The sequence below is a fragment of the Syngnathus typhle genome, linkage group LG9, assembly GCF_033458585.1.
Source record: "Syngnathus typhle isolate RoL2023-S1 ecotype Sweden linkage group LG9, RoL_Styp_1.0, whole genome shotgun sequence".
In the NCBI taxonomy this organism is placed as follows: Eukaryota; Metazoa; Chordata; class Actinopteri; order Syngnathiformes; family Syngnathidae; genus Syngnathus; species Syngnathus typhle.
The window spans coordinates 738,449-765,895 of NC_083746.1; the positions used below are offsets into that span (position 1 = coordinate 738,449).

Sequence of the window (27,447 nt, forward strand, 5' to 3'; positions counted from 1 at the left end):
CAAAGGTTGTGGCTGTGTTGGCCCCCCGAGATGGCACTGAGGACTGACACGCCCAAGGCCATTCTGCACCAGGGCCTTCAATTGGACTCCTGGAGGGGGGGCAGGTGCAGCATTTCAGCTAAGCACAAAGCAGAAGCGAGACACAACAGGTTGTAAAATCTGCAAGCTCCTGGTAGGGGGAAAGTAAAGATCTTTAAACCCTGCAAAACCAACTCACAAGCTCCAAAATCCACCAAGGAGACTGCCGGGGCTTGAACGCGGTCACGGACCTTTGGAGATTCAGGCTTACATTCGGACCATTTTCTTCCTCTCTGCACTCAAAGTGGTCAGGCACATCTTACTGGGCGTCCACACATTCCCAATAGAGGACCCTAATTAAAATAGACGGCGCATGACCAAACTCCATTTCGCTAGCAAGAGCTTCATTAGCGACCCGACCATCCTTAGCTGCTGCCGGACCGACCGCAAGACTCCATTACAATAACCGCTTGCGAGGATTGTACGAGTTGACGGCCCCTTTGGGTTCCGAGTAGAACCGCGCTTGATATTCCTGCCGTGATGGTCTTTGCATACGTGTATTAGCGTCCCAACAAATGACAATTTGGAACCAATCCACCTCTTATAATGTGACGGGCGAGCTGACAGGAGACGGAGGCGGCTCGTCTCTGTGCAAACATGGCAGCAAATCTATTTTCATTTGTCGTCTGGGTTTCTATGGAGACCTGGGCGTGGATGGAACGTCCAACTCGAAACCTGGCAAGTCTCGATCAGAAACCTGTGTAGGAGGCTGCTCCCATGTGAACACCATTCGCCTCAGTCATCCGTGAAAGAAAGGTTGTCCCGCATGAGATTGACGAGACAGGAACGCACCCAAGATAGGAGGGACCGTGTCACCTGGAACATCCATCGAGTCCACTTGAATAGCACTGGAGCTAGAACGAGAGGTCTGTCCTGACCATTGATCACCCCTTGCTTTAAAAAGTCTTACTCTGCAAAAGTGGGGAGTGTTGAGCTGCCACGAATACAAACCTAATCTGTCAAGAAATTGGATCAAGACGAAGCACTCGTCTCGAAAGAAAAGAACATCACGCTGAGGGTATCGGGTACCACCACAGGTGACTCCTCATTCTGCTCTTGCAAGAACGGAGTTCCTACCTCAAGATGAGAGTGACCCGGCCGGGTCTCCAAGGTTGTCAGTCAATGGGCAGGCCCTTGCAAATGATTGAGATCCCAGTTCAAACAGTCGGGCCAATCCCAAATGTTTGCGCTCTCCGGTTCCACACCCGCCGACATTTTCTGGTGTCAGTAGAACGCTAACGCACTCATCCGACATGCTGGGAACGCTGCGGACATGGGGCTGAGCATGAGCAGCTCCCTGTCACGGAATGTTTTCTTTGGTGTCGCTTTCTCGTTCCTTCCGACGTCGCTGTAAGCAAGCTCAAGTGCACTGAAATGGTATTTGCTCCAGCATAGAGATACTTTTTCAAGTGTGGGACCTAAAAGTAGTTGACCTCCACAAATCAAATATCAGCTGACGGCTTTATGTAACAGGAGAAGACGGAGTTTTGGACTCTAGCAGAAGTCTGACGCAAGTTTGAATCTTCGCGTTCCAAGCAAGTCCCCCGATGCTCTTGTAAATCGTCGAGTGGAGCCCCGCTAGAATTTGAGCTGCTCCGGTCAAGTATTATCGGGTATTCATGCACTAGCTCCGCTAATCTGCCTATCTGAACTTGGCTTTGCTGTACTGACACAAATGGATTTGAAACGTCTCGCTATGGCCTATGACTGGACTTTTTTTTTGTCTCTGGCTGACCTCGCTTTCTGCCTTCCAATTAAACCCACAGTCCCTAAAAGATGAGTAGGAGCTGAGCCCGTCCCAGCTCAGGTTCTCTCTCAAGGCAAGCACCCCCTCGTCTCCCCCCCCCCCCCCTCCATTGTCTTTTGTTCTCCACGATGAGGTCACGTTTCAACCATCTTTCTGTGGGACTTTGCGTGATACAAGCCCCAACAGAAGGGAGCCAAAGCTCTGCTGATGAGGTCAAGATCGTCTGGGGCACGTTTCCACCCGGGGGAAGCCTCGGGGGAACACGGCACGGCGGCAGGTGTGTCAGGCATGCGCCGAGTCGCCCGCCCGCCGGCCGGCCCGCCCGCCCGCCCGCCCGCCACTCGTACTCATTAGCACATGATAATGACGCTGGAAATGTAATGACTGCTAGTCGAAATTCTTTTGCAAAACAATTTCTGTGTCATCACAAAGGAATCCAAAACATACCGCAGGGGACTCGTTCACTTGAGGTCTATGATTTAGTGGGATTCCATTTTGCCAAATGACGGAAGATTGTTTGAATTTCTTCAAAGTGTTAATGTCAAGCCAAGGCATGTTTGGACGTGGCAACAAGCTGACATCTTCTTAATATGACCAGAATAAAAAGTAAACAAAAAGGAGGTGTACCACCACCCACCGTGCACCGTGGAACCAAAGGAGAAATCCTCGGCGCTTCAAAGCCATTGAATGGAAAGGTCCAATTTGTTTGGAGCCGCCCTGGACAGGTCGGACGGGTCCGGAACAGGTTCTTGATGGTACACCACAGTCAACGTTGGCGCCCTGCTTTTTTCCCACCACTTTTGTCTGCCCTTTCCCTTGGCTGATTGGGAGGTCCACACCAAGGGATGTCAATGATTTATATAAAGCCCTTTGAGACTGTCGCATAAAGAAACTTGAAGCAGAAATCCTCTGCTTGCGTCGCCGCTTTGGCTCTCACCTTGAGCCAAATGTTTCGATGGCCGAGGAGGGGCTATCGCGTCTGCAGACTGACTGACACCGTACTCTGTCGAGCTGTGTTTTTTTGTTCCTCCGCATGATTCTTTTGGAGGCGACGACTGATTCTTGGAGGCTGCGCCAGATGAAAAATGCATGCCCGGACCTGCCCGCTTTAAGAGCAAATGCATGTTAGCCGCGCACTTTCATTTTCGTCTTTGTCATGTCAGCGACACCCCACGCGCTTCACAAATGCTGGAGGCCTGCTGAAGGCGCTGCGTTGGAAAGCGACATCAGCTTGTCTGAACAACAAAAACTTCGCCAAGTGTTGGGTCTTGTCGAAAGCCAGGTCAAGAGGAACACTGGGTGTTTTGGATCCATACTCGTCCGGAGTGTTTTAAAATGGGATTTGGGATTGGTAGAAGATTTGCTCCAGGTCTTGTAGCACTTTCAGATCACTTGATCCACCTCTCAAGTTGGCTCCCAGGGCACCACAAAATTCCCAGCGAGAACATTTCGTTTTGTTTTGTTCATTACCTCTCATAGCGCCTCACTCTGTTATTCTACCCGCATTTAAGTGAAACGAGAGTCTGCTAATTTCACTTTGGTGGCTTCGCAAAGTGCCAAGAACAAACAGCCATAATCGGATGTCTGTTTCCAAAACACGCTTTGAAGATGAAACAAAATACGTGTTCACACCCACGCCGCATGCCGCATGCCGCAAGACATGCGTGCACTACATAAACTTTACAGGACCCAAAGAAATCCAGGAAAATGCAGATTGAGCTGGCCGGGACGGAGGGAGCAGCGTGATGGGCGCCAAAGGAATTGCGCGTGACGCCGATCCGGCCGGCCGGGCGTGCTCGCCGACTGGCCGCCCACACTGGGAAAGTGCTGAAATGGACGGGAGCAGGAAGTGAGCGAGCGAGCGGACAGACGGGATGTTGACATTACCAAACATTTCTTTCTCTAACCTTGTGAATTTACTCACACATGTTCCTCATCCCTCACTGGTTTTGCGCCAATGACGTCTTTTGCTGGGGATCTAACCACCTCCAGCATCAAGATATCATTCTGGATGTCACACACACCAGTCTTTTTCCTTTTGTATAGTCCGGATAGTCGAACCACAGCAGAGCTTGCATCTCTGGGAAAGGAAGAAAAATAGTCCGCCACAACCATCATCTGATCAATTTGGATTTGATGACATTGGGTGCACATTGTAGTTCTCATTTTGAAAGATAAGAAATACTGAAGAATTTGGACTCAAACATTGCATTCAAATTTCAAATTGTTTTTTTACTTGCTTGCTGTTGTCAATGTTCATTTTGCGTCTACCAGCCCAAGACAACAATTTTACCTTTAGCCCAAAACATTACATCCGATGCAGCTAATGGGGCAAAATGAAACATTTGAAATGGGTTCATGAGAGACTGTGAGTACTTTTTGTTTGGGCTGGAAAATCAAACGGGAGACACTATCTCGGATGATTTTTCATTTCCACAAGCAGTGGAGTGCTTAGGGCTTGGACTAGTTGCCCATGCATCCATCCATCTGTCCGTCCGTCCGTCCATCCATCCATCCGTCCATCCATCCATCCATCCATCCGTCTGTCCGTCCGTCCGTCCGTCCGTCCGTCCGTCCGTCCGTCCGTCCGTCCGTCCTTCCGTCCGTCCATCCATCCATCCATCCATCCATCCATCCATCCATCCATCCATCCATCCATCCATCCTGTTGAAAATGGCAAATTTCAAATCAAATGCTGCAAATCTCTCAATCTCAACTCAACTTGCTCCCAAAAAAGGACCTGAGGGGGACCTGGTGAATATTTGTGCTGATTGATGATGGACCACCGCCTCGCATGGCCACTAATGGCAAGAGTGAGTCTTTCCCCGGGACCGTATATCAGTCAAGACGCTTTTCAGCTGCCAGTTTGTGAGACATACGCGCCTGCATCCGTTAGAATCATCAGCAAGTGAAAAAGCGCCTGCATGAACTTTCTCCGATGGACTTTCATTCGTTCGCATTTTTTCATTTTTTTGGAAGCATTCTTTGGCCCTAACAAGCCGCGCCGTACTTGACTCGGCCCCTCGGACCGGAACATTTCTGATCCTCAATAAAGGCTTCGGCTCGTCCAAGTCTCTTGGCTGACCTCCACTTAGCAATTGGACGTACCAGTCAGAACAAATACCCAGGCCGTTCTCTGTGTGTGTGTGTGTGTGTGTGTGGCAATAAGTTGAGTGAAAGCCAGCTATAAAAGTTGATGTAAACTCAGTAATATGATCGTGCTCACCCTCTGAAAAGTTGGATGACCAACCACACTGAAACTATTTGGTGAGGATCCAAATTCCCCTGGCAGATGTACGCCTCCCTCCATGGCTGGAACATGAGAGTTACACAAATTTCTCACGGGGTCAGAGCAGCGCCTTGGCCCAGTCTAGTGCCATCCCCGCCCTCCATTGCAGTCAATCTTATTTTCTTGAGGAAAAGGAAAAAAAACATGGTAGTGTAGTCCAGGCCTTATGTAGGTTCTTTACATGGGGAAAAGTAGACGTCATCTGTGGGGATGGTCCTTCAATGTAAAAGGATCTGACTGTGGTTGATCTATTGTTTAGAGAGGATACTAGGTCCACATGATGGACTTGTTGCACGTGCCCAAAATGTTCGTTCGTTCGTTCGTTCGTTCGTTCGTTCGTTCGTTCGTTCGTTCCTTCCTTCCTTCCTTCCTTCCTTCCTTCCTTCCTTCCTTCCTTCCTTCCTTCCTTCCTTCCTTCCTTCCTTCCTTCCTTCCTTCCTTCCTTCCTTCCTTCCTTCCTTCCTTCCTTCCTTCCTCCCTCCCTTCCTTCCTTCCTTCCTTCCTTCCTTCCTTCCTTCCTTCCTTCCTTCCTTCCTTCCTTCCTTCCTTCCTTCCTTCCTTCCTTCCTTCCTTCCTTCCTTCCTTCCTTCCTTCCTTCCTTCCTTCCTTCCTTCCTTCCTTCCTTCCTTCCTTCCTTCCTTCCTTCCTTCCTTCTCTGACTTGCCTCGGCGGAGGAGCACATATGTGCAACACATCTCCACTGTTTGGGCAGAAAGATGATTAAGAGGCAAGAGAGAAATGCTGGAAAATGACGTTGGGTGGAGCCCGTCCGCTTCTTTCCATACAGACGTGCGGAACCCGTGATTAAACTCAACACGAACTTTTTCCTTCCCTGACGAGATTGGCCGGCCGGTCATTTGCATTTTAACTCCTCGCGCGGGTACGGCAAAATAGATGGCTTCGCAATATATGTCTGCTGGTGGAAATGAGATTTGGAAATAGTACATATTGCATGCATCAGCGAGCACGCCCTGCCCTGCCCTGCCCTGCCCTGCCCAACCCAAGACATGTGCTTACTCACCAATGGAAGGCTCCGGCTCCTCCACTTTGGCTCTTTGCATTGATAACCGCTTCACTTGTGCTCCCATATTCCAAATGTGATTGGTCAAAATGGATCTTCCATCCGTCCACGACTTTGGCAGAGGCCGATAGAAGCGGACAATAATCTGCTCCCTTCTCCTTCCAAAAAATTCTCATTTCAGGCAAAGATGACGGACCGACCGACAGACGGGCCTTGATGTTCGGACCAGTGGAAAAGGACACCACGTTAAAATCCAGAGTCATTTAAGACCTTCATTCAAAGAGAAATAAAGATCAATAGTGTATGATACTTGCATTGGGTCCATATGGAGCGTTACACAGCAGGACAGGACCCGTATGTGGTCCAGTATCTCCTCTCTCACACGTTCTTCTCCTTTCCAAAAGAAGTCATCAACAAAAGCGAGGGAGGCTGACAGAAGGACTCTGGTATTGTGGCCTCCAAAGAGCTGAAGACAAGCGCAGGAGGAGATTGGACTCCTCAAGTCTTTCCAAGCATGGAAAAGCCAAAGCAAAACCACTCGCTTCAGGTCCCAAGAACGACGCACGCACGCACGCACGCACACCACACACACACACACACACACACACACACACGTTGAGGTATCAACTGATATGCAACTTTCTCGTATATTTTAAGTGACTGAATACGATGTGTTTTTATTCTTTGGCATTCCTGGACCTTTTGGGGTTTGGCTTGGGGTTTTACGCTTCCAATGTGACTGTAACTTCTTGTTTTAGGTGGCGTCGTGGCTCGCGGTCCAGATTGCCCAACTGGTCTAAGGCCCTGGCTTCAAACGCGCTCCAGATGACAGAACTGGTCTCAGGCTCCGCCTTCCTACTGCTTTAGCTCACAAAGTAGCGCCCTGTGAGGTATTTTGGGTCTCTGCAAATGAGTTCCTGCTCCAAAAAGAAAGGACAGAAAAAAAAATCGTAGCGTTTCCAATGTTATAAAATTGCCTCTGTAGAATTTCTCACCAAATGTGAGCAAGCCAATCATGGGAGAGGAAGGAAGGAAGCTGGCGGCAGGCTCACACAAATGGTGAAAGAATCACAGGACAGCTGGAAGGAGCATTTGATTTTTTCCCCTCTTCCTTCGCATGGCACACATCACTGGCTGGTGCTGAAGGTCCAGGGGGGGTGAGGCACTTTTCTTCACCTCATCATCAGAGCACTTTTCCAGATGGCCAGAGCAGACCGAGGCTTCCGCTGACCCCACCCAGGAATCCCATCTGTCCAAAAATCCAAGCATCCTCATTTGGTAGGTGGCGCCCATCCTCACTTCTCCTGTCGCCAGCAGTCAAGCTAATTGGTTTAAGGTTAACCAGAGATTGGCGGGCCGGAGCTTTTGGCTCGCAAAGAGAGCGTCATTGGCGCTGGAAGCTTTTTTCATGAAAAATCCCTCTCACTTTTCAGGTCTGCCGGTTCTCCCCGTAGCTGGAAGCTCTGCAAAATCATTTGCAATCAATTATTCCTTCCTACTGGAGCTTTGGGACTCTTCAAGTCTCTTAAGCATCTTAAAGGTATGATTGCGAGCTATCGCATAAATCTGACATGCGGGCAAATTCACTGCTCCTGGACTTTGTGCTCAACATGCGTGCTTCCTTCCTTCCTTTGAGCAGTTTTATGAAGTGCTCATTTTCTGCTCCAAACAGCTGGGAAAAAAGTTTGCCAAAAGTCATCGGTGCTATCTACTGAGAAGTTGGTGGTGGGCTGTTAAATGACACGATAGGATGGATTCACCGTGCGCTAGCAAGCGAAGCCACATGAACGGCTTTGTTGCGTACTTGACTCATTTCCTTTCTTTGCTTTTGTTTTATTCTGCCGTCAGAGTATATGATCCAGTTTGTCGAGAAACAAAAAAAAAAATGCACGCGTGTTCTGATTCAACTTGACATGACATTTAAACTAGGGTGTGTAGACTTTTAGAAAAAGATTGGGCTGGCCTGCCTGCCTCTCTGCCTGCCGCTTAATTGAACCATCCTCCAGCAGAGCGCCGCCGCACGCAAAGACATTTGAGACGGGAGTATTTATTTAGGCTCGCCAGGGAGCGTCCGTCTCACTCTCCAGGAGCTGAAAAAGACTTTCCAGTGAGATGGAAGCGGGGCAGAGCGACAGCGAGCCGGGTTACGGACGTGAGCAAGCGAGCCCAAGGATTTTTCCACCAGGTGCTGCTGGGCTCCATCTGACACATTTCATTTCTTGCTCGCTTTTGAAGAACGTGCTGAGAGGGAGCAATCAAATCCAACAATATTGAGGCTGGGTCGATGTATGCGCTGAGTCATTAACGTTGCCGCTCAAATGGATGAAATAACACCATTTTTACAATTTTGACAATCACCCCATGTTTTTCTGGTTCAGCACAAACAAAATCCTTTTTCACATTCCCCTGTGAACCCTAACCCTATAAATGTGCACGTGCGTATTTGATACCTTTTCGAACAGGAGCAAAGAAACAAAATGTGCGCTCCAGCCTCTAGTTGCAATCATTTACTAAGTCAAAACGTTCGAAGAGATAATGAATTCCTGCTGGAGTTTGTCGCGCGTCACGTGTCGGGGGGAGTATTTGTGCCTGCGTGCGTCCAAACGGGGAACGAGTGGAAAGTTCACTCAGAGTCCATCTTCGGCTCATAACACAAAAGCAGGCAAAGTTCACATGCAGTTGTGGGGAAGAAAGGCAAGGTGACAGGTTCAAAAGTTCAGCCGCCGCTCGGTGGCCGGCTGACTGGCTGGCCGGCTGGCTGGCTGGCTGGCCCGTTGGCTGGTCGGCTCGCTGGCTTCAGACTCACTCGGCACACCCTGAAACTTTGCAAATGCCAGTGCATGGGAACCTGGTTGTGCGCCAAACTCTCTCCACGGGGTAGAACCTGGCCGGCCAGTCGGCTCCCTTCCTGCTCAATGGAGGCCCCCCCTTTTCACTCGTGCTCATCTGTGAACGCGTGTCGCTGTCACTGTGAAACGGATTCCTTCCGACGCGAGGGGACGCATGTGTCATAAAAAGAGCGGCCATCTTGTTGACACTTGCAAACGTCGCCAGCCACCGCCTTCACAATGGCCAAGGGATAGATCGGGGAAGGTTGGCTTGAGGGGGCGCTTCCCCTTATGTTTACCAAACATGCCCAGAGAAATCCAGTGTGATGGGGCTCAAAAGCAATCTCAGCTTTGTCCTCTTGCTGACAAAGCAAAAAGTGGCAAAAAGGCTGTTCGGTTTTGTCTTGCTGAAGACTGAAATGTAGACTCCACAAAAAGCTTTTGGACTTTTCATTGATTTAAATGTAAATGTAGCTAGAACGATGAGCCGAAAGACTAAAACTTGCTTTCTCATCAATTGGCGGCATCGAACCGCAAATACTTTCTACGTAATATTTCAGATTGAGGCTTACTTCATCTTTCCTCGATGAGAGCCTGAAGTGGCACAAATGAGCCCGTTTGGTGTGATTGAATCCAGGTGAGCCTGTTTGGCTTGATTGAATCCAGGTGAGCCCGTTTGGCGTGATTGAATCCAGGTGAGCCCGTTTGGCTTGATTGAATCCAGGTGAGCACGTTTGGCGTGGTTGAATCCAGGTGAGCACATTTGGCTTGATTGAATCCAGGTGAGCCCGTTTGTGCCACCTCAAGCAAGGAGCCGGTTGGAAAAAGGCAGAGTAGGCAGAGCGGGCTTTCCTTGTCGAGGAACGAGGCCACGTCACGGAGCCGCTACTAACGAGATGTTTGGCGGCTGTCCAGCGTCCCGACAGCCCGCCTGCGGTAGTTCCCCGCGGGCCTCGCCAAATCACTTGGACTTATCTGGCAAGTCAAACAAACTGTGAGAAAGTCCAGAAAAGCGTATGGATACCTTCACGCCCCGTTCTGCTCACCTTTCTCCAGTGCCATGAAGATGTCCGGGTGAGACGTGATGTTTTGATCACGTTTGGCGCCTTGCGTGGACTTTGGTCAGAATATGAGTAGAGTTGAAAGGAAGTCTGTGTTTTGATGGATGATGCGTCAGCTGGCTTGCTAGTTGTGCTACCGTCACGGCTCGTGACCCTCGTATCATCGGCCACAAGCACATTCAGGTGGACGAACGAGTGCATCTGGTCTGGCTTGAATCCGTTGGGGATCGTTGCAAGAACATCTTACGCCACGAAGAGCTTGCGCAGATGCGGCCTTAGCAAAAGTCTTCCATCTTGTGCTTGAACGACAAAGCGTTTGCAAACGTGCTGACGGACGTTTTTACCGAGGGGTAACCAAAAAGATGAACCAATCAACCTCTTAGCAAGAGAACACTTTATTAATAAGTCAACTTGGTGTTATGCATGCTAAAAAAAAGTCCCCCGAACCTATTTTGGGCACTCTGGTATGCGGTGAGAGGGGCGCTTGACGGTGCGTATCAAGCAAGCAGCTGCAAAATGAAAGCGGCGTGCCTTCACCGCAGTGCGCCCGAGCTGTGCAATTCATCACAAGTCGCCCGCAAGACTTTTGCATAAGCTTTCGTTTATGCATGGCTCCACGCACGCACGCACGCACGCACGCACGCACATAGTGGCAGCGGCGAGCCTCTCTCTCGCGAAATGCACAGATTCTATATGGAGATGGCAGTACCAGAGGAGAAAAAAATACCCTAGGCACGTGTAGAAGTCCAATGTCAACGTGAAGTATTTTTGTGCTCTCCCGTTCCATTTTTGTTTCGTAACACTGCCCTGAATATCATCCTAATAATTCATTGGAATTTCTGGCCATTCCAGCTGAATCCGGGGCGCTCGATCCAACAGCCGGAGGCAAGCACCCTTCCAATTGCAACGAGTGTCGGGTTTGAAGATAAAAGTGTACATCTGTCTTTGGGTGTGCAAGTCGCGTGTGGCTTCAGAGCAACCATCTCACCCAAGCAAGCACCCATGTGATTATATCCTGTACCAAACTATTATTATCCCGCTTAGGTTCCGCGGGCATCGCTTATCAAGTGACGTCCTCTTCAGGTATCCCTTTTCAAGTCTTCGTGCGGCGGAGGAAACTAGAAACCGCTTACTGCCCTGACGCAACGAGACACTACCACTATTTTCCCCACTGCCAGCGAGCAGATCATCCGCTTTAGTTACGCCGCCTATTTCCAACAATAGTACCGTACGGAGAGCGACCGTTCTTTTCCTCATTGGCACATTTAAAGCGGCTTCTGCCACCATTTAGGGGTTTTGTTCTATTGGAGGGTGGGGGGCATGAAATTGTCCAGAAGATTGGTGCCAAAGTCACTGAATGGAAATCGGAGAAGGCCCCTTCCTGACCCAACTTGACAAAGCAAGGTCCGTCGAGACACGCAGGAGAGAACTTGACCGGAGGATGTGGCAAACGGAGTTTGTCTGAGCTCACCTTCTGGAAGAAAACAGCATGGCATCAACCGAAAGAGTTTTTGCTGTTCGGGCCCTCAGAGTGTGGCGCGACGACGTCGTCGGCGTCATCAAAAAGAAGGACGAGTCGTGATTGATTCCCTTCTGTTTTGCTTCGTGATTTCTGTGGCAACGCCTCCCAAATGAAACCAAAGGCACTTGATGGATCTGGCGCCGAGAGAAAGTGCCTCAGCGGTTACGAGACGCAGCTGGGTCCAAAAGGTGGCGGCAACCTGCCTCGTCGGGTTGCCGCTCTTATCTGATTGGTCCGCGGCGTCACGGTCCTTTGGATCAAGTGGGCCTCGGATGTTTGCTCAAGGATTACATCTTAGAACATGTTTCCATGGTACTCGCACGGCTCCGTTGATAAAGACAAAGAAAACGGCCCGGCAAACACTCGCGACGATGCAAAGTGGAGGCCGGTGGAAAGAACCGTGTTGACAAACTTTGCCAAAGAGGAAACAAATCTGCAGCAGCTGTTACACAGCAGATGGAAAGAGCGTGGAAAACTTTACAAGGAATTCTTGCTAACACTTGGAAGGTGCGCTGTTTTTCAGCTGTCGGCCGAAAAAGCCAAAGGGGGGAAGAAAGAAAGACGGAAAGAAGGAAAGAAGGAAAGAAGGAAAGAAGGAAAGAAGGAAAGAAGGAAAGAAGGAAAGGGAAGAAAGAAAGCAAGAAAGGAGGCCTTTCGAAATGGCCACTGAAAGATTCTTTTGGGCCGATAGAGCACCTTGTGTGTACACCCAAGTTTTATTTCATTGTTATCCGGAGCCGGGCTCAGTAAATGACACCCGTCGAAAAAGTCCAAGCAAATCATTCGATGAAAGATTTCTCGGTAGAACGGCAGCCTTGCGGAGAAATGATGACTGCATGAGTTCCCTCCTCATATGTTTGCACTCAAATTTAATGGCCTCCCCTGCCCCGAATCATTTTTCCTCAAACCTTTGACAACCTATTCGATAAAAGGCTCATGCGAGGAATGGATGGCTTCAAACTTCCAAGGCCTTTTTTGGTGCCTTTTTCCAGATCTGGATGCAAAAAAAGTGCAAATTGCAGGTGCTACTCAACCCAAACATTTGGCCTCCTCTTTGGAAAATACATCTTGGCATTATACGTGTCAAACATTGGCGTCCATAGGCGGCGTTGGCCTCGCTCTCAATCAGTCAGACCCAAAGACTCGTTGACAACAAGACTGCAAATCCAGCTCGGAATAGCAGCGCTTGCGCCGTCCTCGCTTAGATAGTGCCAGTAAATCACAGCGCACGAGCGAGTGGGACTTTCACAACACAGCGCCAGCCATGCGGATCCAGTGTGGACGTGGAGCTCCCAAGTGAGCCGTGAAGAAGCACATATTTGATCTTCGCCCTCCTCTGATCTGATTTTCTCAGCAACAGCAAAAATGTTCCTGCGTCACTTTGACCCGGGCTATGTCGACTCATCCCAAAGTGCTGGAAATAAAGAAGAAGAAAAAAAGTCCCAATAAACTTTGTCTCAACTCATTATTCACACCATTAATAGCAGTTTGGGCTCCAAGCTCTTCTGTTACTCAAGTCACTCGAGCTGGTTCATTCCCGCCGTATCGCCACCCCGTCAGCCCGACACAAATTTCGCATCGACGCAACCTCCATTTCCACAGGCATTTTCTAGCTGGCGTCATGCTCGCTCCAAGATGTCGTCCGGATAAAAAGCAGTGGAGAAACTCGGCGCACAATCCTCAAGAGAGCGTCAACGTGACGTCAAGGAAGGAAATAGCGTTCCTTTGCTGTGCTTCGGCGGGATATACGCACAATACTGGCAACTACAAACAAACAAACAAACAAACAAACAAACAAACAAACAAACAAACAAACAAACAAACAAACAAACGCTTTTGTCTCCGAGAATGTGAGCCTTGAGAAATATACGTTCAGAAAGCTGCTGGGTGAGTTCTTGTCCTTGAATCGGGCTGATGATGTATCTTGGCACTCGGGACTGCACGCCAAGAAACGAGAGCTCCGCATTTTACAAGAACATGCCGGGAAGTTTTGTTGCGAGGTCATTAACCTCCAGATGCTGCGCTCAAAGTGCCAAGCGCAGCAGTTTTTCTGCTCCAGGTGCGTACCACGCGCCACGTTGTTCAAGTGAAGTCGGATCTTTCTTCATCACACCGTCCGGACGTAAAAATGTTTGAGCCTGCCAAAAAATGGCTTAGTGGCAGGCAGGCAGGCAGGCAGACAGGCAGACAGGCAGGCAGGCAGGCAGGCAGACAGGCAGACAGGCAGACAGGCAGACAGGCAGACAGGCAGACAGGCAGACAGGCAAGCAGGCAGGCAGGCAGGCAGGCAGGCAGGCAGCGAGAGTTGTCAACTTGTGCTTTATCAAGATGATCTCAAGCAGATTGTTGGTCATTTAGCATGTCATTCATTCCCTTCCTTTTGATGGATGCTGATTACGGCAGAGAAGATTAGCATCAGTGTGACATTACCTCAGAGAGCCCACGCAAAGTTCCGCTTGATGGATTCCCTCGGGAACCTCAGCACACATGGAAGGGTTCAGCAGAGCGATGCCCACCGTTCCAAACACGCCCGCCGATGATGTCGTCCCGATCTTGGACTCGCTTTGTGTACGGACACGGACGATGAATATTCTTTCACTGAAATTTGTTGTGTGTGTTTCAGTTATTTCGGGCCAGGCAGATGTTCCGACACAGATGTGGAGAATAGACGTCGTCTCAGTTGAGTGAGAAGAAGAAACTGCGCCGTTGGTAGCAACTCCACGCCTCGTTCGGGCGGACCTTGTGAATACGGCGATGGCCTTCGCTGAGGTACGTATCTTTCCTATCACATTCTGTGAACTTGCATTGTGCTGAATCAAGACATTGAAAACTGGAAGAAAACAAAGATCTCCGTTTCAGGGCTGGATGACCCGAAACGCTGAGCTTGCACAATCATTCAGGATTGTCCGCGTGAAGAACGAGCAGGGAGTACTGAGCGGTGACTTTGACAAAGCCAATCCGGGTTCACAGCGAGTTAATTAGTACGCACGTGTTTATTCACCGAGATGAACGCTGAACTTGGCGAAGGTCACTCGGGCTTTTAAGATTCATTGGCTCCGACCTGCCCACAAAAACACATTCATTGGATCTGCCTGCGCTGAGCCAAACACATCAGACTCGCAGATCACCCTTTGCTAGGAGTTTGGGCGGGCGCCTTTTGCAGGTGCAAACGTCGGAGGTGTCCTCTGACTCCCGAGTGCCAGAGGCTTCCTTGTAAGCTGCTTTTGCAAACGAAGGCCTCGGTGTTTGGCTTTGAATCATTTACCATGTAATTACATAGGCTGCGCTGTCCTCCGGGCCCGTTCTGGATGGACCCGGAGGTCGCTGCTGCATGACAGTCACCGCCAGAGCCTTGACCAAATCAAAATTCAAAGCCACTCTCTAATCAGAGAGCCTCGAAGTCACTTTTATGCCTCGACAAACGGGGTGTAATTTCTGATTTACAGCTCAGCCAAATGTTGTTTTTTTTTGTCGTCGTCTTTTACATTTCAGCTACCGTAAAATGGCACTCAACTGAAAAAAGCCTGCAAGTTTTTATGAAACATGTCCCCTCATTATAGCTGGCCGCTGTGGTTTTTGGAGGGAAAACCTTAATACATTGCAGCGAAAACAGCGCCGAGGTTGAGTCGACACAACCGGTAATTTAGCCGGGGTGGGGGGGGGGGAGGATCAGCTCGTTGCCATATGGTAAATTATAGAATAGACGCACGCATTGATTTGGCATCAAGGAACGTTTGATGGTGCGTGCGTTTCTCTTCTCGGTCCGTGGGTGCCAATCAAAACACAAAATCCCCCAAATCAACCGCAATGGCTCGAGATGGCCGATGACCTGCAGTCGACACGCACCCTCTGACACGACATCACGCCCATCTCCAGTCCAAGGTTGCGGTGCGTGACTCAAGCGAGAGCAGGCTGAGCCGCTTTCCCCTTTTGACAACCGCAAGTCAAGAAAAGTTCCAAGCCGTCCGTTCGTCCGCAGCACCTAAGAGGCTCGGAGCGGCTAACCCCTGGAGAACAACTTGACTGGTTGTCAGCTCCAATTGTGGCAATGGCCAGCTGCTAGCCTAGTATGCTAGCTAGTGTCTATTTGTTTTCACTTTGAAAGGACGTTGGTGATTGCGGAATAAATCGATTTGCTGACTTCCTCCATTTTCAATCTGGAGAGTTCAGATTATCATTTTTTTTTTCCTCTCCAGCAGAAAGATATCATCTTTTCTGGCTCAATCCCAAATCCCCAAATCGGTTGCGGGTGGGTCAAATGATACAAATGGACAGCGCACAGATACATGCCGCATTGAACAAAAGCAGGGCTTGGCTCATGGAAGCGCGCTGGTGCGTGCGCGTGTAAATGTCTGGCCTGGGACCAGGCCGCGAAGCTTGAGCGTTGCCGTCCCGCCAACGTCTCTGCGTGGCTTGGCGCACGTGTTTAAATGGGCTTTGTTTTGGAAATGCTTTCGGCCGAGCGTAGCATACATTAATAGACTATAAAAAGACTCGCACGTGTGTACAGTTTGAAGTTTAACAGGCATCTTATCTCAATCTGCCGCGTTTCCATCCCGGCTGGCCGTGCTGCCCGTGCTGCCCGTGCTGCCCGTGCTGCCCGTGCTGCCCGTGCTGCCTGTGCCGCCTGTGCCGCCTGTGCCGCCTGTGCCGCCTGTGCCGCCTGTGCTGCCTGTGCTCGGTCGGTCTCGCATGACAAGATGGTGCGGGTCCTTTCGCGGTCACATGCAGCCATTTGGATGGTAATTGAAACCCGCAGCGTGCTGTTGACAATGCCGCTATAGCAACACTGTCAACTTGGGGACAAGCCAGGTAAAAAAAAAGCAACAATCGGTGAGCCCTTTTCATCAGAGCGAGACCAAAATTGCATTTGGAGTGCAAAAGCGAGTCCATTTCTGGAAGTACCTATTCAAAATGATTTCCAAACAAATTTGACAAGTTTGGAGGCTGACGCTGATACGGGCGTTTTTTTTCGGTGGGAGTTTCCCTCGTGACTCATATCTTGATTAAGAGTTGACCGTATTGTGCGTCAAGTCAACACTTTGTTATTCTTGGCACAAATGCAAAGCTGGATTTGTACAATAACAACGTTCAAGCAACCCAGAAAGCCAGAGAAGAGTATCGGAGGCTGGTTTACTTTAGGCCAGATTGATTACGGATGCGAAAAATCGGTCCCAAACTGACTCCGTGGCTATGACGTTCTTTCCCGCACCACGGTTTACATTCCCGAAGAATACGGATCCCCCCCGGGCCTTGCACAATAAAGGCCATTTGCTGCGGATGCATGCAAAAGAGCACGCATAATGGGCCGATGGATCCAAAGTCAACTTCCAAACGTGTCACGACTTATTTTGACTCTCTCTGGAGCGAAAAGGCTCTTGCTAAAAACAAACCCTCGGGTGTCTATTTGGGGCTCGCCGGTGGTACCATTCAATAGCCGCACTGACACTCAGCCTGCCATGCAGCTGTACACTATACTATAGCTGCCTGCCTGCGTGGCTGCCTGAGTGGCTGCCTGCGTGGCTGCCTGCGTGGCTGCCTGCGTGGCTGCCTGCGTGGCTGCCTGCCTGCGTGGCTGCCTGCCTGCGTGGCTGCCTGCCTGCGTGGCTGCCTGCGTGGCTACCTGCGTGGCTGCCTGCGTGGCTGGCTGCCTGCCTGGCTGCCTGCGTGGCTGCCTGTCTGGCTGCCTGCGTGCCTGCCTGCCTGCCTGCCTGGCTGGCTGCCTGGCTGGCTGGCTGGCTGGCTGCCTGGCTGCCTGGCTGCCTGCCCGCCCGTCCGCCCGCCCGCCCGCCCGCCTGCCTGCCACACATGAGCCTGCGCCCTTTAGCGTCGCTAACAGTGCCTCCTAGTGGACACACACGATAAGTACTTCATACAAAGTTCCGTACCATTGTGAAGAGTATTCGTGGCAAGTTGTGCACCCGCGTGTGATACACGAAGGACAAGTGATCTATCTCCTCGCTGCAGAGATGGAAAGAACAGCCTTGAGCTTGGCAGGCCGGCCGCCTGCCGGCCCGAGAATGACATGTGCGTAGCACACGCTGAAACAATCAGCTCTTATTGTGGATGCAGACAACAATGTCAGCCCAAGACTGGCTTGTCAGGCTCGCCTGCAACACACGCGAACAGCGTCTCTCCTCTAAACACGTGTGTGTGTGTGTGTGTGTGTGTGTGTGTGTGTGTGTGTGTGTGTGTGTGTGTGTGTGCCACCAGGCTCGTCATTGCTTCAACTTATTTCCTTGACACCAATTAAGACTTTGATGAAGACCAGTCGGTCACTCCATTTTAGATAGATCATTTGATTTATTTTTTGGGTCGAGGCAAACTTGAAGTGTTTGTCACTCAGCAGAGGCAAAACATACACGTGTGACAAAGACTTTCCACTAACAACCTTGGCTAAAACTGAATTCCTTCCTTCCTTCCTCTTTCTCCGAATGACATATCATTCATTTCTAGATGGGATATTTTTGACTTTGCTTTAGTCATGAAACGCAACAGGAGGATACAAAGTTGTTGGTTTTTTTTTAATCACTTTTGTCGTAGAATGTTGCAATGCTCAGTTTGCTCAATGTGGTGACTTTTCTTCCTGTCTTGCACCTCAGCATGAGCTCAGCCTGTGGAGGGGTGGGGGGGGATCAGAGAGAGACAGAGAGAGACAGAGAGAGACAGCGAGAGAGTTTTGGCGTGGCTCCAAGCCGTGGAACAAGTGCGCCTCCCCTCGCCTCCCTTCCCTTCGCTTCCCCTCCCTTCCCTTGCCTCCCCTTTCCTTTCCTTCCCTTCCCTTCCTTCCCTTCCCTTCCCTTCCCTTTCCTTGCGTTGCGTTGCCTTGCCTTGCCTTGCCGGCTGCTGTTGAGCGTATTCATAGTTCGGGGTTTGGGCTGGTCGGGCTGTTTTTAAAAAGCCAAAGCAGCTCCCAAGTTGATCAGTCTGCTCCGGAGCCTCCGCTGGAGAAAGTCGCACTAATTGAAGGGGAGCGCATGCAGCTATAGTTGCTGGCCTTTTTGTCGCCCTCTAACGCAAAGACTTTGGCTTTTTTTGGAGTGTCTTCTTTTTGCAGCGGGCGATCCTTTGGGGGCTTTGGGGCGCCAACTTGTGCACGTCTCCAATTAAGGTGCTTTTTGCTCTTGTTTTGAATTCGATCGCAGCACCACTTGGATAAAGAAACTTGGCTTTAGCTTTTAAGACTGGATTATCTGATTGAGGCATTGTGCTTCATTAGAGCGGTCCACTTTTCCCCCCGCCGCCGCCGCCGCCGCCTCCTCCTGGTCCTCCTCCTCCGCCTCCTCCTGTGCGCCGCTTTTACGCGATAACTAGGCGAGACGACAACAATGTTTGGGACTTTGTGCCTGTTGGGGACGCTTCTGTGGGGACTGCGCGGTTACTGCTGCTGGGCTTCTTACGTGCCGTGCGAGCCGTGCGACGACAAGGCCAGGTCCATGTGCCCTCCGATCCCGAGCGGCTGCCAGCTGGTCAAGGAGCCGGGTTGCGGCTGCTGCCTCACCTGCGCGCTGAGCGAGGGCCAGGGGTGCGGCGTCTACACGGGGACGTGCGCGCAGGGCCTGCGCTGCCTACCCCGCAGCGGCGAGGAGAAGCCCCTGCACGCCCTCCTCCACGGCCGCGGAGCCTGCAGCAACCAGAAGGGATACAAGCCGGCGCACCCGCCCGTAGGTAAGGAACGTAAGGGCGTGTGCATGCGCGCGGGCGGTCGATGAGGCGATGGGGGCCCTGCGTGCGTGCCCTGCGTGCGTGCGTGCCTGCCTGCGTGCGTGCGTGCGTGCGTGCGTGCGGGCGGTCGTGCTGGGTGTGCGGGCGCGTTTGGCATCGCAATGATGTCTTCTTAACTCAGTGCATATGGCGCGCGCACCGCGGGTGGCGATGTCAAGCTGGTTGAAGCACCCTGGGTGTGTTGCGGGTCAATTCGACTCATGTGCAAGTTCATGAAATGCAATGCGATGAAAATGCTGACAAATTTGCAATGAAATCATGACTTGCAAACTGACAGCTTTCCAATGCAACCTGCTCTGCATGGGTCGAATCGACAGAGTTAAAAAACAATTCAATTTTGTTTGCCAGTAAGCCGGCACCTTTGATGGCTTTTTTCCAACGAAATCTGCCCCGAGTTAAAAAAAAAAACACAAAAAACATTGGAACGGTCAACAAATACAATCAGTGAGTCATCAACAAAAAACGGTTACTCCTCATTTGAAATGATTCATTAGCATCTTTCCAATTCAACTTGCCAGGTGACTAATGTTTACCGAGCCCGAGCCCGAGCCCGAGCCTCGATCAAGACCCCAGATGGTGGGCGAATGTCAAAAAAACCCAAATGGTAAAGTAGCCGTTGGTTTGACAGATGGCAGGTGCCACCTGATTAACTTAGCGCCTTAATTTGATTGGAAGAAGGCTTTCTGCAGATTGTTTGGCCAAATCTCACGGCGCGTGCTTGATTGACATCTCTCAGCTTCACTTGTCTGAAAAAGCAGGCTGATGATCTATTTTTTAGATTTCTACCCGCCGATGTCTCCGAAAGCACGGCAAGGCATTTCTCTTCGGGCCGCAATCCGCCCCAATCTTGACTTCAACTCAAATCCAAAGCCGCTCAGTGCCGCCACCTACAGAGATCTGTTTGTCATTCCTCTCATTGACCAATTTGCAATGTCACAGGCCAACTGGGCGAGAGGGACCCTCTTGAAAATGCCACTTGACTAATACCCGGCCGGCCGAGAATGCTTTTCTTGACTCTTTGAGTTGTGCCCGAGCGCTATCTGGGATCCGATTAGCGTTAAATCGGCATCCGTTGGCGAGACAAACGGTGGAATGAGAGCGACAGAGTATCGCACAAAAGCAGAGAGAGAGAGAGAGAGAGAGAGAGAGGGAAGCGAGTTGAGGCTTCAAATCCCGCCAAGGAGTGGGCCACTCCAAAAGGCGTTAGCGACTTGTCAGCTCAGTAGTTGGCAAGCGCAAAGCAGGCTTTCTTGATTCTGGACTCATCCGGGATGCCTTTGCTTTTGTGTGTCTGAGAGTTGCCTGCCGCCAGCGGTTCATTCTCTTCCCTTTGCAAAGCATTTGGTGGCCCTCAATTCCCTTGGCGTCATCCATGCCATAACCTCAGACTAGCAGCAAACTTTCGGGTTTCTGAGTGTCAAACGGCGGAGTGTTTTGGAAGCGACAAGGCCAGCTTCTGGTTTGTTGCAGCTGAGCGAGGTAAACGCTCGGAGGGGAGCTCAGGAGGCCATGATGGCAGCCGTAGCGGCTTCCAAACCTTTTGAGGCCCAACAATGGGAGTGAAGAATTTCCACTCGCCCTTCTTCTATTACGTAGTGTAAGCAAAGGCCACGGCGGTGTCTGGGGGGTCACGTTCCAGCAAAGCATTCGTTAGTGGCTCCATCTCCGAGTCTAGGGCCAAAAGAGTCCTCTGAATCGGGAGAGTCGCTTTGTCCCCCGGGAACAGATATGACTTTGTGGCAGCGGGCCGTTTCAAGCTTCAGATAGGACCTTTAGCTCCATCCGTTTGCCAAATAACTAAAGCTCGTCATTGTTGCTATCTGTCCGTCCGTCCGTCCGTCTCACCTTGAGCGCCCAAGACGGATCCCTTGCAGGTTCTCCAGTTACTGCAAAAGGTCAGCGAGTTGGAGCGCACATGCCAAAGCCAAAGGCCTACCTACATCGCCTTTTGACAGCGATATAAGATCCGGAGTTACTTTGTCATCACGGTGACACGCGACACTCTCAGCACTGTCGCCGCTTAACAAATCGTCTCCCCCGACACGCACCAGTCGGCGGCAAATATATCGGGCGACGTTTGCTCCATTCGACGTCTCGCACCGGCCGCTCAATTATCAGCTCAGAGCGTATCGGGAACACGATCAGCATAAGAACACAAAACGGTTAATCCCTTCTACTGTTTGGACTTTTCTTTTGCCACGCTGCAATTGGCTTGCTGTATCTCGAAAGACTGAGAGCGAGGCGTGTTGTTTTGGTCGCTGCCCACTTGGCAACAAATGTCTCATTTGCGCAAGGGCGGTCGCAGGCAATGCCTCTTTTTCCCTTGAAATGATTCCGATGTTCTGCACACCTCCAGCTGATCATTTGCATCAAGTGTGCCGCAGCGGGGACACCCGAGGACCGGGGTTGAAGATCCTTGACCCTTGTTGTGAACCCAAGGAGAGATTTTGTCCGTCAATGTAGCTCATTAGGAAGCCAAAGTTCGATGCGGGTGGGACGAGACCTCAGAGCAAAATTTGGACATGGACCATTGCTTTGCAGCTGTTTGATCCACAAGCTGTTTTTCCTTTGTGGAATAACACACATCCTCTGTTTATTTGGTCTTTGGCGATGTCTCAGCGTCCGATTGTTTGTCAGAAAACAAAAGCTAGAGGTTTCTCTGCACAAGATGAGGCGCTAGCTCTTTCTTTGACACAATTTACCTCACTCAAAAGCAAGACTGTTGCAGTCCTTCCCCAATTTGTTTTCCTGATTCACGTTGAGTCAGGAATGGAGAAAGCTCAGTGAGGGGAGGCTCTAAATGTTTTGTCACTTTTTATTGGGTCGCAAACATGCTAATTGAAATCATAAAGCGAGTCCTAAACATTGTTGCCGGTTAGTTCACACCTCTGTCTCACTTCATGGTGAAATATTCAAGCGGAGGGATGGTTTACTAACGTCACGGGCTCATTTACCTCCGTAATTAGCATAGCCTAGCCACGGGTGAGATGACACCCTTGCATCCTCAAAAAGATGGAATTTCAGACCCAAGCAAAGGCCCGACGTCATTCTGGGGAATCCAACAAGCACCACTTGGCTCACCTGTCTGACTTGAATGCCTCCATTTTTTTGTTTCTTCTACAGGGCTGGCTACCTGAAACACAGTGCACCATCTCATCGCACCCCCACAAAAGATGAACAAACTCAAAGATTGGTTTATTCACACCCAAAAGAGACAAATGTGTGCACAAGCAAATAGCGCGCCGGCTAAGCATTAAGTATGTTTTCTAGAGCAGTCAGGGGGAGGCCTAGACGGGAATGCCGTATTTATATTTAGCTGTGCAGTCTGTGTGAGAGAGAGAGAGAGCGAGAGAGAGAGAGAGAGAGAGAGAGAGAGAGACACACACACAAGGACACATCCAAACACAAAGCCCAGGCCTGCCAAGTCATGAGTTGCGAGATTCATTTCAAAGAGATGGCTGTGCACAAGCCCAAGACTCAATTCCGGTAATCACTTTGTAGACCCCCCGGCCCCCCTTCCCCCCGCGCCCCCACAACCAACCAGAGACTCCAGACACTCAAGCTGTGTCAGGCTCTTTGAACATCAGTTCCTCGTGGCTCGTGTCCCCGTTGCCTTTCTCCACGGTAACCAGGCAGTGTAGCAACCGGTGGGCGACTTTACCAGCCTATTGTCTCACTCCAAACAAATATATTTGGACAGCGGTATTTGGCCGCAGCCAGAATTCCTCTCCGGTTCAGCGCGTCTTGGCCCTTTGCACCGCAGCGGGTTTCCTTGTCAGATAAATATAGCCGGGGTCATCCGCTGGCACAGGCGCTCCGGCGAGTCGAGGTCTGGCAAAGTCCCCGCGCTAACCGACTTGCGGCGCAAAGGGGGGGCCGAGGGCTTCTTTTTGTGCCCTCAAAGCTCTTCTGCCCGGGCTGCTGGCTTATAGAAGGGGGAGGGGAAGCAAGGGACTAAGGACAAAGGACGATCCTATCGAGACAATTTGTGGAATCCAAGGTATAGCCTTGAGTCTTATCCGGACTCAATCGTTTTTACGAACGAGGTCCTTCCATTTTGGCCGGCCGTGCGAGTGGAGCTGAGTGCTTACCGACGCCGGTGTCGAGTCCAATCTTTTGGTCTCTGATTGAACGGCTCTAGTAAAAATATCTGACATGGCGTTGTCCAATGCGCGGGACTTCTACATCCAATACCCTCTTTGAAATTGGCAGCGGCAATAAAGCCACGCAGTCCCTCAAACCTCAAAGACCAACAATGTTGCTTTTCCTGGTTCGGCTCGACCCGGGATACAAAATGTCAGGAAGCAAAGGGCAATGTGTGTTTTGGAAGCCTCGCGTCAGCTGCCGTTCATCAGCCGAGTCTCCACAAACACCTGCCTGCTGTTGCCTTCCTGAATCAATGTTTTTGGTCATTGCCAGAGAAGCTGTAACGATATCAAATGACAAGCGAAGGTCTCAAAGATGTAACGCTGAAGACCTTTTGGCATTCGAGTATCTTTGCGACTGATACGGTCGTCTCGGAGACGGTCCCTTGGTGGACAAACGGACGGCAGGCTTGACTTTGACCGCAGTTTCTTTGTCGGGGTTCAGAGCCCGAGTCCCGGGAGCACGAGGACACGACGGCGGCGGAGATGACGGAGGAGCTGCAGCCGGCCAAGGTGCCGCTCCTGACCAAAGACATTGTCAACAGTAAAAAGGTGCACGCCATGCGCAAGGAGCTGAAGAGGAAGCTGGGCAAGCAGCGCTCCATGGGCTCCGCCATGGACTACTCCCCGCTGCCCGTGGACAAACACGAGCCCGAGTTTGTGAGTATGGCAGCTGCCGATCTGTCGGAATACAAAGCAAGCCTTTGAATTGGTCGACGTTTGCAGGGACCCTGCCGGAGAAAACTGGACGGCATCATTCAGGGAATGAAAGATACGTCTCGAGTCATGGCTCTCTCTTTGTACCTTCCTAACTGTGACAGAAAAGGATTCTTCAAACGCAAACAGGTGAGTGAGTTTGCCCTCTCCAGCTACTTTCTTTGCGTGGGTCGTCGTCCGACCAAATCCCGCTTGTGGACCCGCAGTGCAAGGCGTCCCGTGGCCGCAAGCGCGGCATCTGTTGGTGTGTGGACAAGTACGGCGTTCAACTCCCCGGCACGGATTACAGTGGCGGAGACATCCAGTGTAAAGACCTGGAGAGCACCAGCAACAACAACGAGTAAAGGACAAACAGAATACGAGGACCACAATCAAACATCAGCCCCCCCCCTTCTCTTCCCCCCTTTCCTCCCCTCCACGACGCACGGCCTACATTTCCGCTCTGAACAACGCGTGTATATGTTCCCGTCTCAGCTCCAGAGTTGTGAACCCTCCTGTTACGTTCCATTCTCAGGAACAGCGACAATGTTCTTGAAATGAATTGATGATGTAGATCCATTATGCCAAGCAGCAAATGTAAAAAACAAAAAAACAAACTTGACATGGGTCCATTTGACCCGTGACATACGTACATAACAGGAGGGTTGAGATTTCCCCTTGAAAAAATGTCGAAAATGAAAAGAACACCTGCAGATTTTTTTTTCCCTCTTCTGTTGTTGACCAAACGCTCATCTCGGTAAATGTGGCTCACGGGACCCCTTGTACAAAACTGGCTGACAGAAGTATGTGTATGGAATGATTTTTTTTTTTTTTTTGAACTGGGAGAGGGCGGGTTGCTGGCTTTCAGGTGGTCGGGACAGTGCCTCACATTTATTCACTAATTGGGGTGGGGGATTGACGTCAGTGCCTCCCCAGTCATGAACCTCAGCGCACGTCACTGGTGCTACCTATTAGCCCGCTTTGTCAGCCAATACCAGACAAAACCAAATCATGTCATTTTATTTCATTCCCCCGGTTTGATTTCCTTTTGTCACTGCTCGGACATGGCTGTCCGCTGTGAATTGGCGGTTTGGCAACGTAAAGAGGACGCCCATGGCCAGAGGCGTAGCCAGGCATTTTTCCAGTAGGGGCGCACGACCACATGAAAAAAAATCGAACATCACCCACGCCGTTCGCTGATCGCTAAAACAACATCCGGGTCCGGGAGGCAAACGGTGAATGGATAACATCGCGCACATAGAATAGCGCAAGCACATTCGCGCAAGACCGAAGGAAAAAAACGGCATGAAAACGAAGAATCGAAAAAGCTCGATTTTCTTTCAACCGGGGTGCAGGGAGTCCTAACCGGGGCGCCGCCCCGGCTCGCCCCGGCTTGGCTACGCCTCTGCCCATGGCTCTTTGAGCGTGCGTAGCTAGCCCGATATGCCAAATGTGCCTATTTTGAACAGACGCTGCCAAACAGCGACGGTGAAATCAAAGGCAAGAGAGGAAAATGCTTTTCGCCCGACGCCACTCAATTTGGACTATTTGAGTCGAGCGCACGATCAGACGTACAAAGTCCGGACAGGCGAGATTCTCTTGCATTTGTGCTTTTTGATTTGCCTTCAGGTAGCCCGCTTTTACCCCGAGCTGTGCTTTTTTTCCCTCTCTGTTTGGTGGAACCATGTTTTTGAAATCTAGTCCTTGAGTGTATGTGTGTGTGTGTGTGTGTGTGTGTGTGTGTGTGTGTGTGTGTGTGTGTGTGTGTGTGTGTGTGTGTGTGTTTTTAAAGCTTCTGCTGCGTCATTTCACTCGAGTTGCTCCCCATCTGTGAATATGTGTGTGCCCCCTCCCCTCCCCTCCCAGTGCCTTCCTTCATGCAAATACATTTCATTGGTAAAATGGACACCGCCCAGGTGACATTGACTTTTTCAGACAGCCCCTCGCTAGGAGCGACACTTGACACGGGGGTCAAAGGGTCAAGCGAGAGGAACAATTCCCTTTGCCTGCTTTGATCGGAAGTGTGACCTACGGGCAGTTGGACCTCCGTTTTGTCCTTCCCAAGTAATAAGCTAAGATTCATGCAAGCCTCTTTGATTTTCTTGTTTGTTGCGTGACTGCCAATGTATATACGTAGTTGGTCGAGAGAGAGAGAGAGAGAGAGAGAGAGAGGGAGAGAGAGAGAAAGAGCGAGCGGCTGCCAGAGGACGTTTGTTTTGGACGTGAAGCAACACGCAAAGCAAAACATGCTTGCAGTTGTGAATATAGTTTGCGCAGGCAGGCACTGCCCCCGACAGCTCCCGACAACCACAAAGGAAAGAGACGAGCATTGATATTGATCCAACAGGAAGTCAGTGAAAGAGAAGAAAAGAAAGTAACAAAAACACTTGATGTTGTCCGTGTCATGTCGTGCTCACCTTTTCAAGGGTCACTTTGGGGGAAATTTGTTGACAGGGGCTCTGCATCATTTGCAGCAAGAGGGCCTGATTTTTTTTTTTTTAATTCCGAGGCGGTGACAGGAAGAACGATCACCTGGTTCAGTGCACATATTCAGGGCCGAGCCACTTTCCCCCGACCCAGCGCATATCATTAGACGTCGCTTAGTAAAACAGCAGCCATGGGGAGGAGGAGCCGCTACGGCGTTTGACATCTCACCCGAGCCAACGAGCGGCGCAGCGCCAGTGGCGACTTGCTGGCGTTTCCCTCGTGTCTCCCCATTTTGGTTTTTAGCTCACTTGTCATACTTTGGTAGTACAGTAACCGCAGCTTTTTCTCAATAGGTAACACATTTGCTTGGGTTCGCATCATCAGGATTTGCAATGACAAGTAAGAATAAAAGTCAAATTATTCAAGCGAATATCACTGTGTAATATTTATTCTACTTGTAATTTATATGTACTCTTGTAACCTTTGTCTTTTTTTGTTATGGCAAAGCATTTATTTAAATAAACGTATGTATTCATTTACGCACTCGGCTGACGTTTGATTTTCTCTCTTTCTGGTGTTGAACGGTGAGGAAAGTTCCCAACTTCCAAATGCACTTTTTTCTTGCAATTTTCCACTTTTTAGTCTCCCCAAAAACCAAAGACTGTCCCAATGTTTTTGTTGCTGGTAGTGTGTAGTTCCATTTTGGCCAACACTAGGCAACCCCCCCGCCCCCGGAAGGCTAAGACTCATTTGTTGGGAAATAACGATGAAGCTCTACTTCCTGAGATTGTCTTGAAAGGCAAATGCACCGTTTAAAGTGGATTCATCCCTGCAGTAAGCGGTGTCTAATCTCTGAGGCCAGAGCTGATAAACCTCTTAGACTTCAGTCGGAGACATCAGGCAGGCTT

General features: G+C 50.5%; 1 protein-coding gene and 1 long non-coding RNA gene across 3 annotated transcripts; one reads left to right on the forward strand and one right to left on the reverse strand.

The window, feature by feature from the left end:
• The first annotated feature begins 7,071 nt into the window (after positions 1-7,071).
• On the forward strand, positions 7,072-27,078 carry igfbp5b (insulin-like growth factor binding protein 5b). Of its 2 annotated transcripts, XM_061286642.1 has the most exons (7): positions 7,072-7,413; positions 7,569-7,675; positions 14,170-14,315; positions 17,760-19,214; positions 23,862-24,076; positions 24,143-24,262; positions 24,340-27,078. In XM_061286642.1, the coding sequence occupies exons 4-7, from the start codon at positions 18,875-18,877 to the stop codon at positions 24,475-24,477; spliced, it is 813 nt and encodes a 270-aa protein (XP_061142626.1). In that variant the 5' UTR covers positions 7,072-7,413; positions 7,569-7,675; positions 14,170-14,315; positions 17,760-18,874; the 3' UTR covers positions 24,478-27,078. The 2 variants fall into 2 exon arrangements, with proteins under 2 accessions (XP_061142626.1, XP_061142627.1); XM_061286643.1 differs by lacking the exons at positions 7,072-7,413; positions 7,569-7,675; positions 14,170-14,315 and having other exon boundaries at positions 17,747-19,214.
• On the reverse strand, positions 8,628-10,414 carry LOC133159558 (uncharacterized). Its single transcript, XR_009715705.1, has 2 exons — positions 10,010-10,414; positions 8,628-9,938 (listed from the first exon to the last, which is right to left on the reverse strand). It is a non-coding gene; the product is annotated as an uncharacterized LOC133159558 (long non-coding RNA).
• Positions 27,079-27,447: the final 369 nt, after the last annotated feature.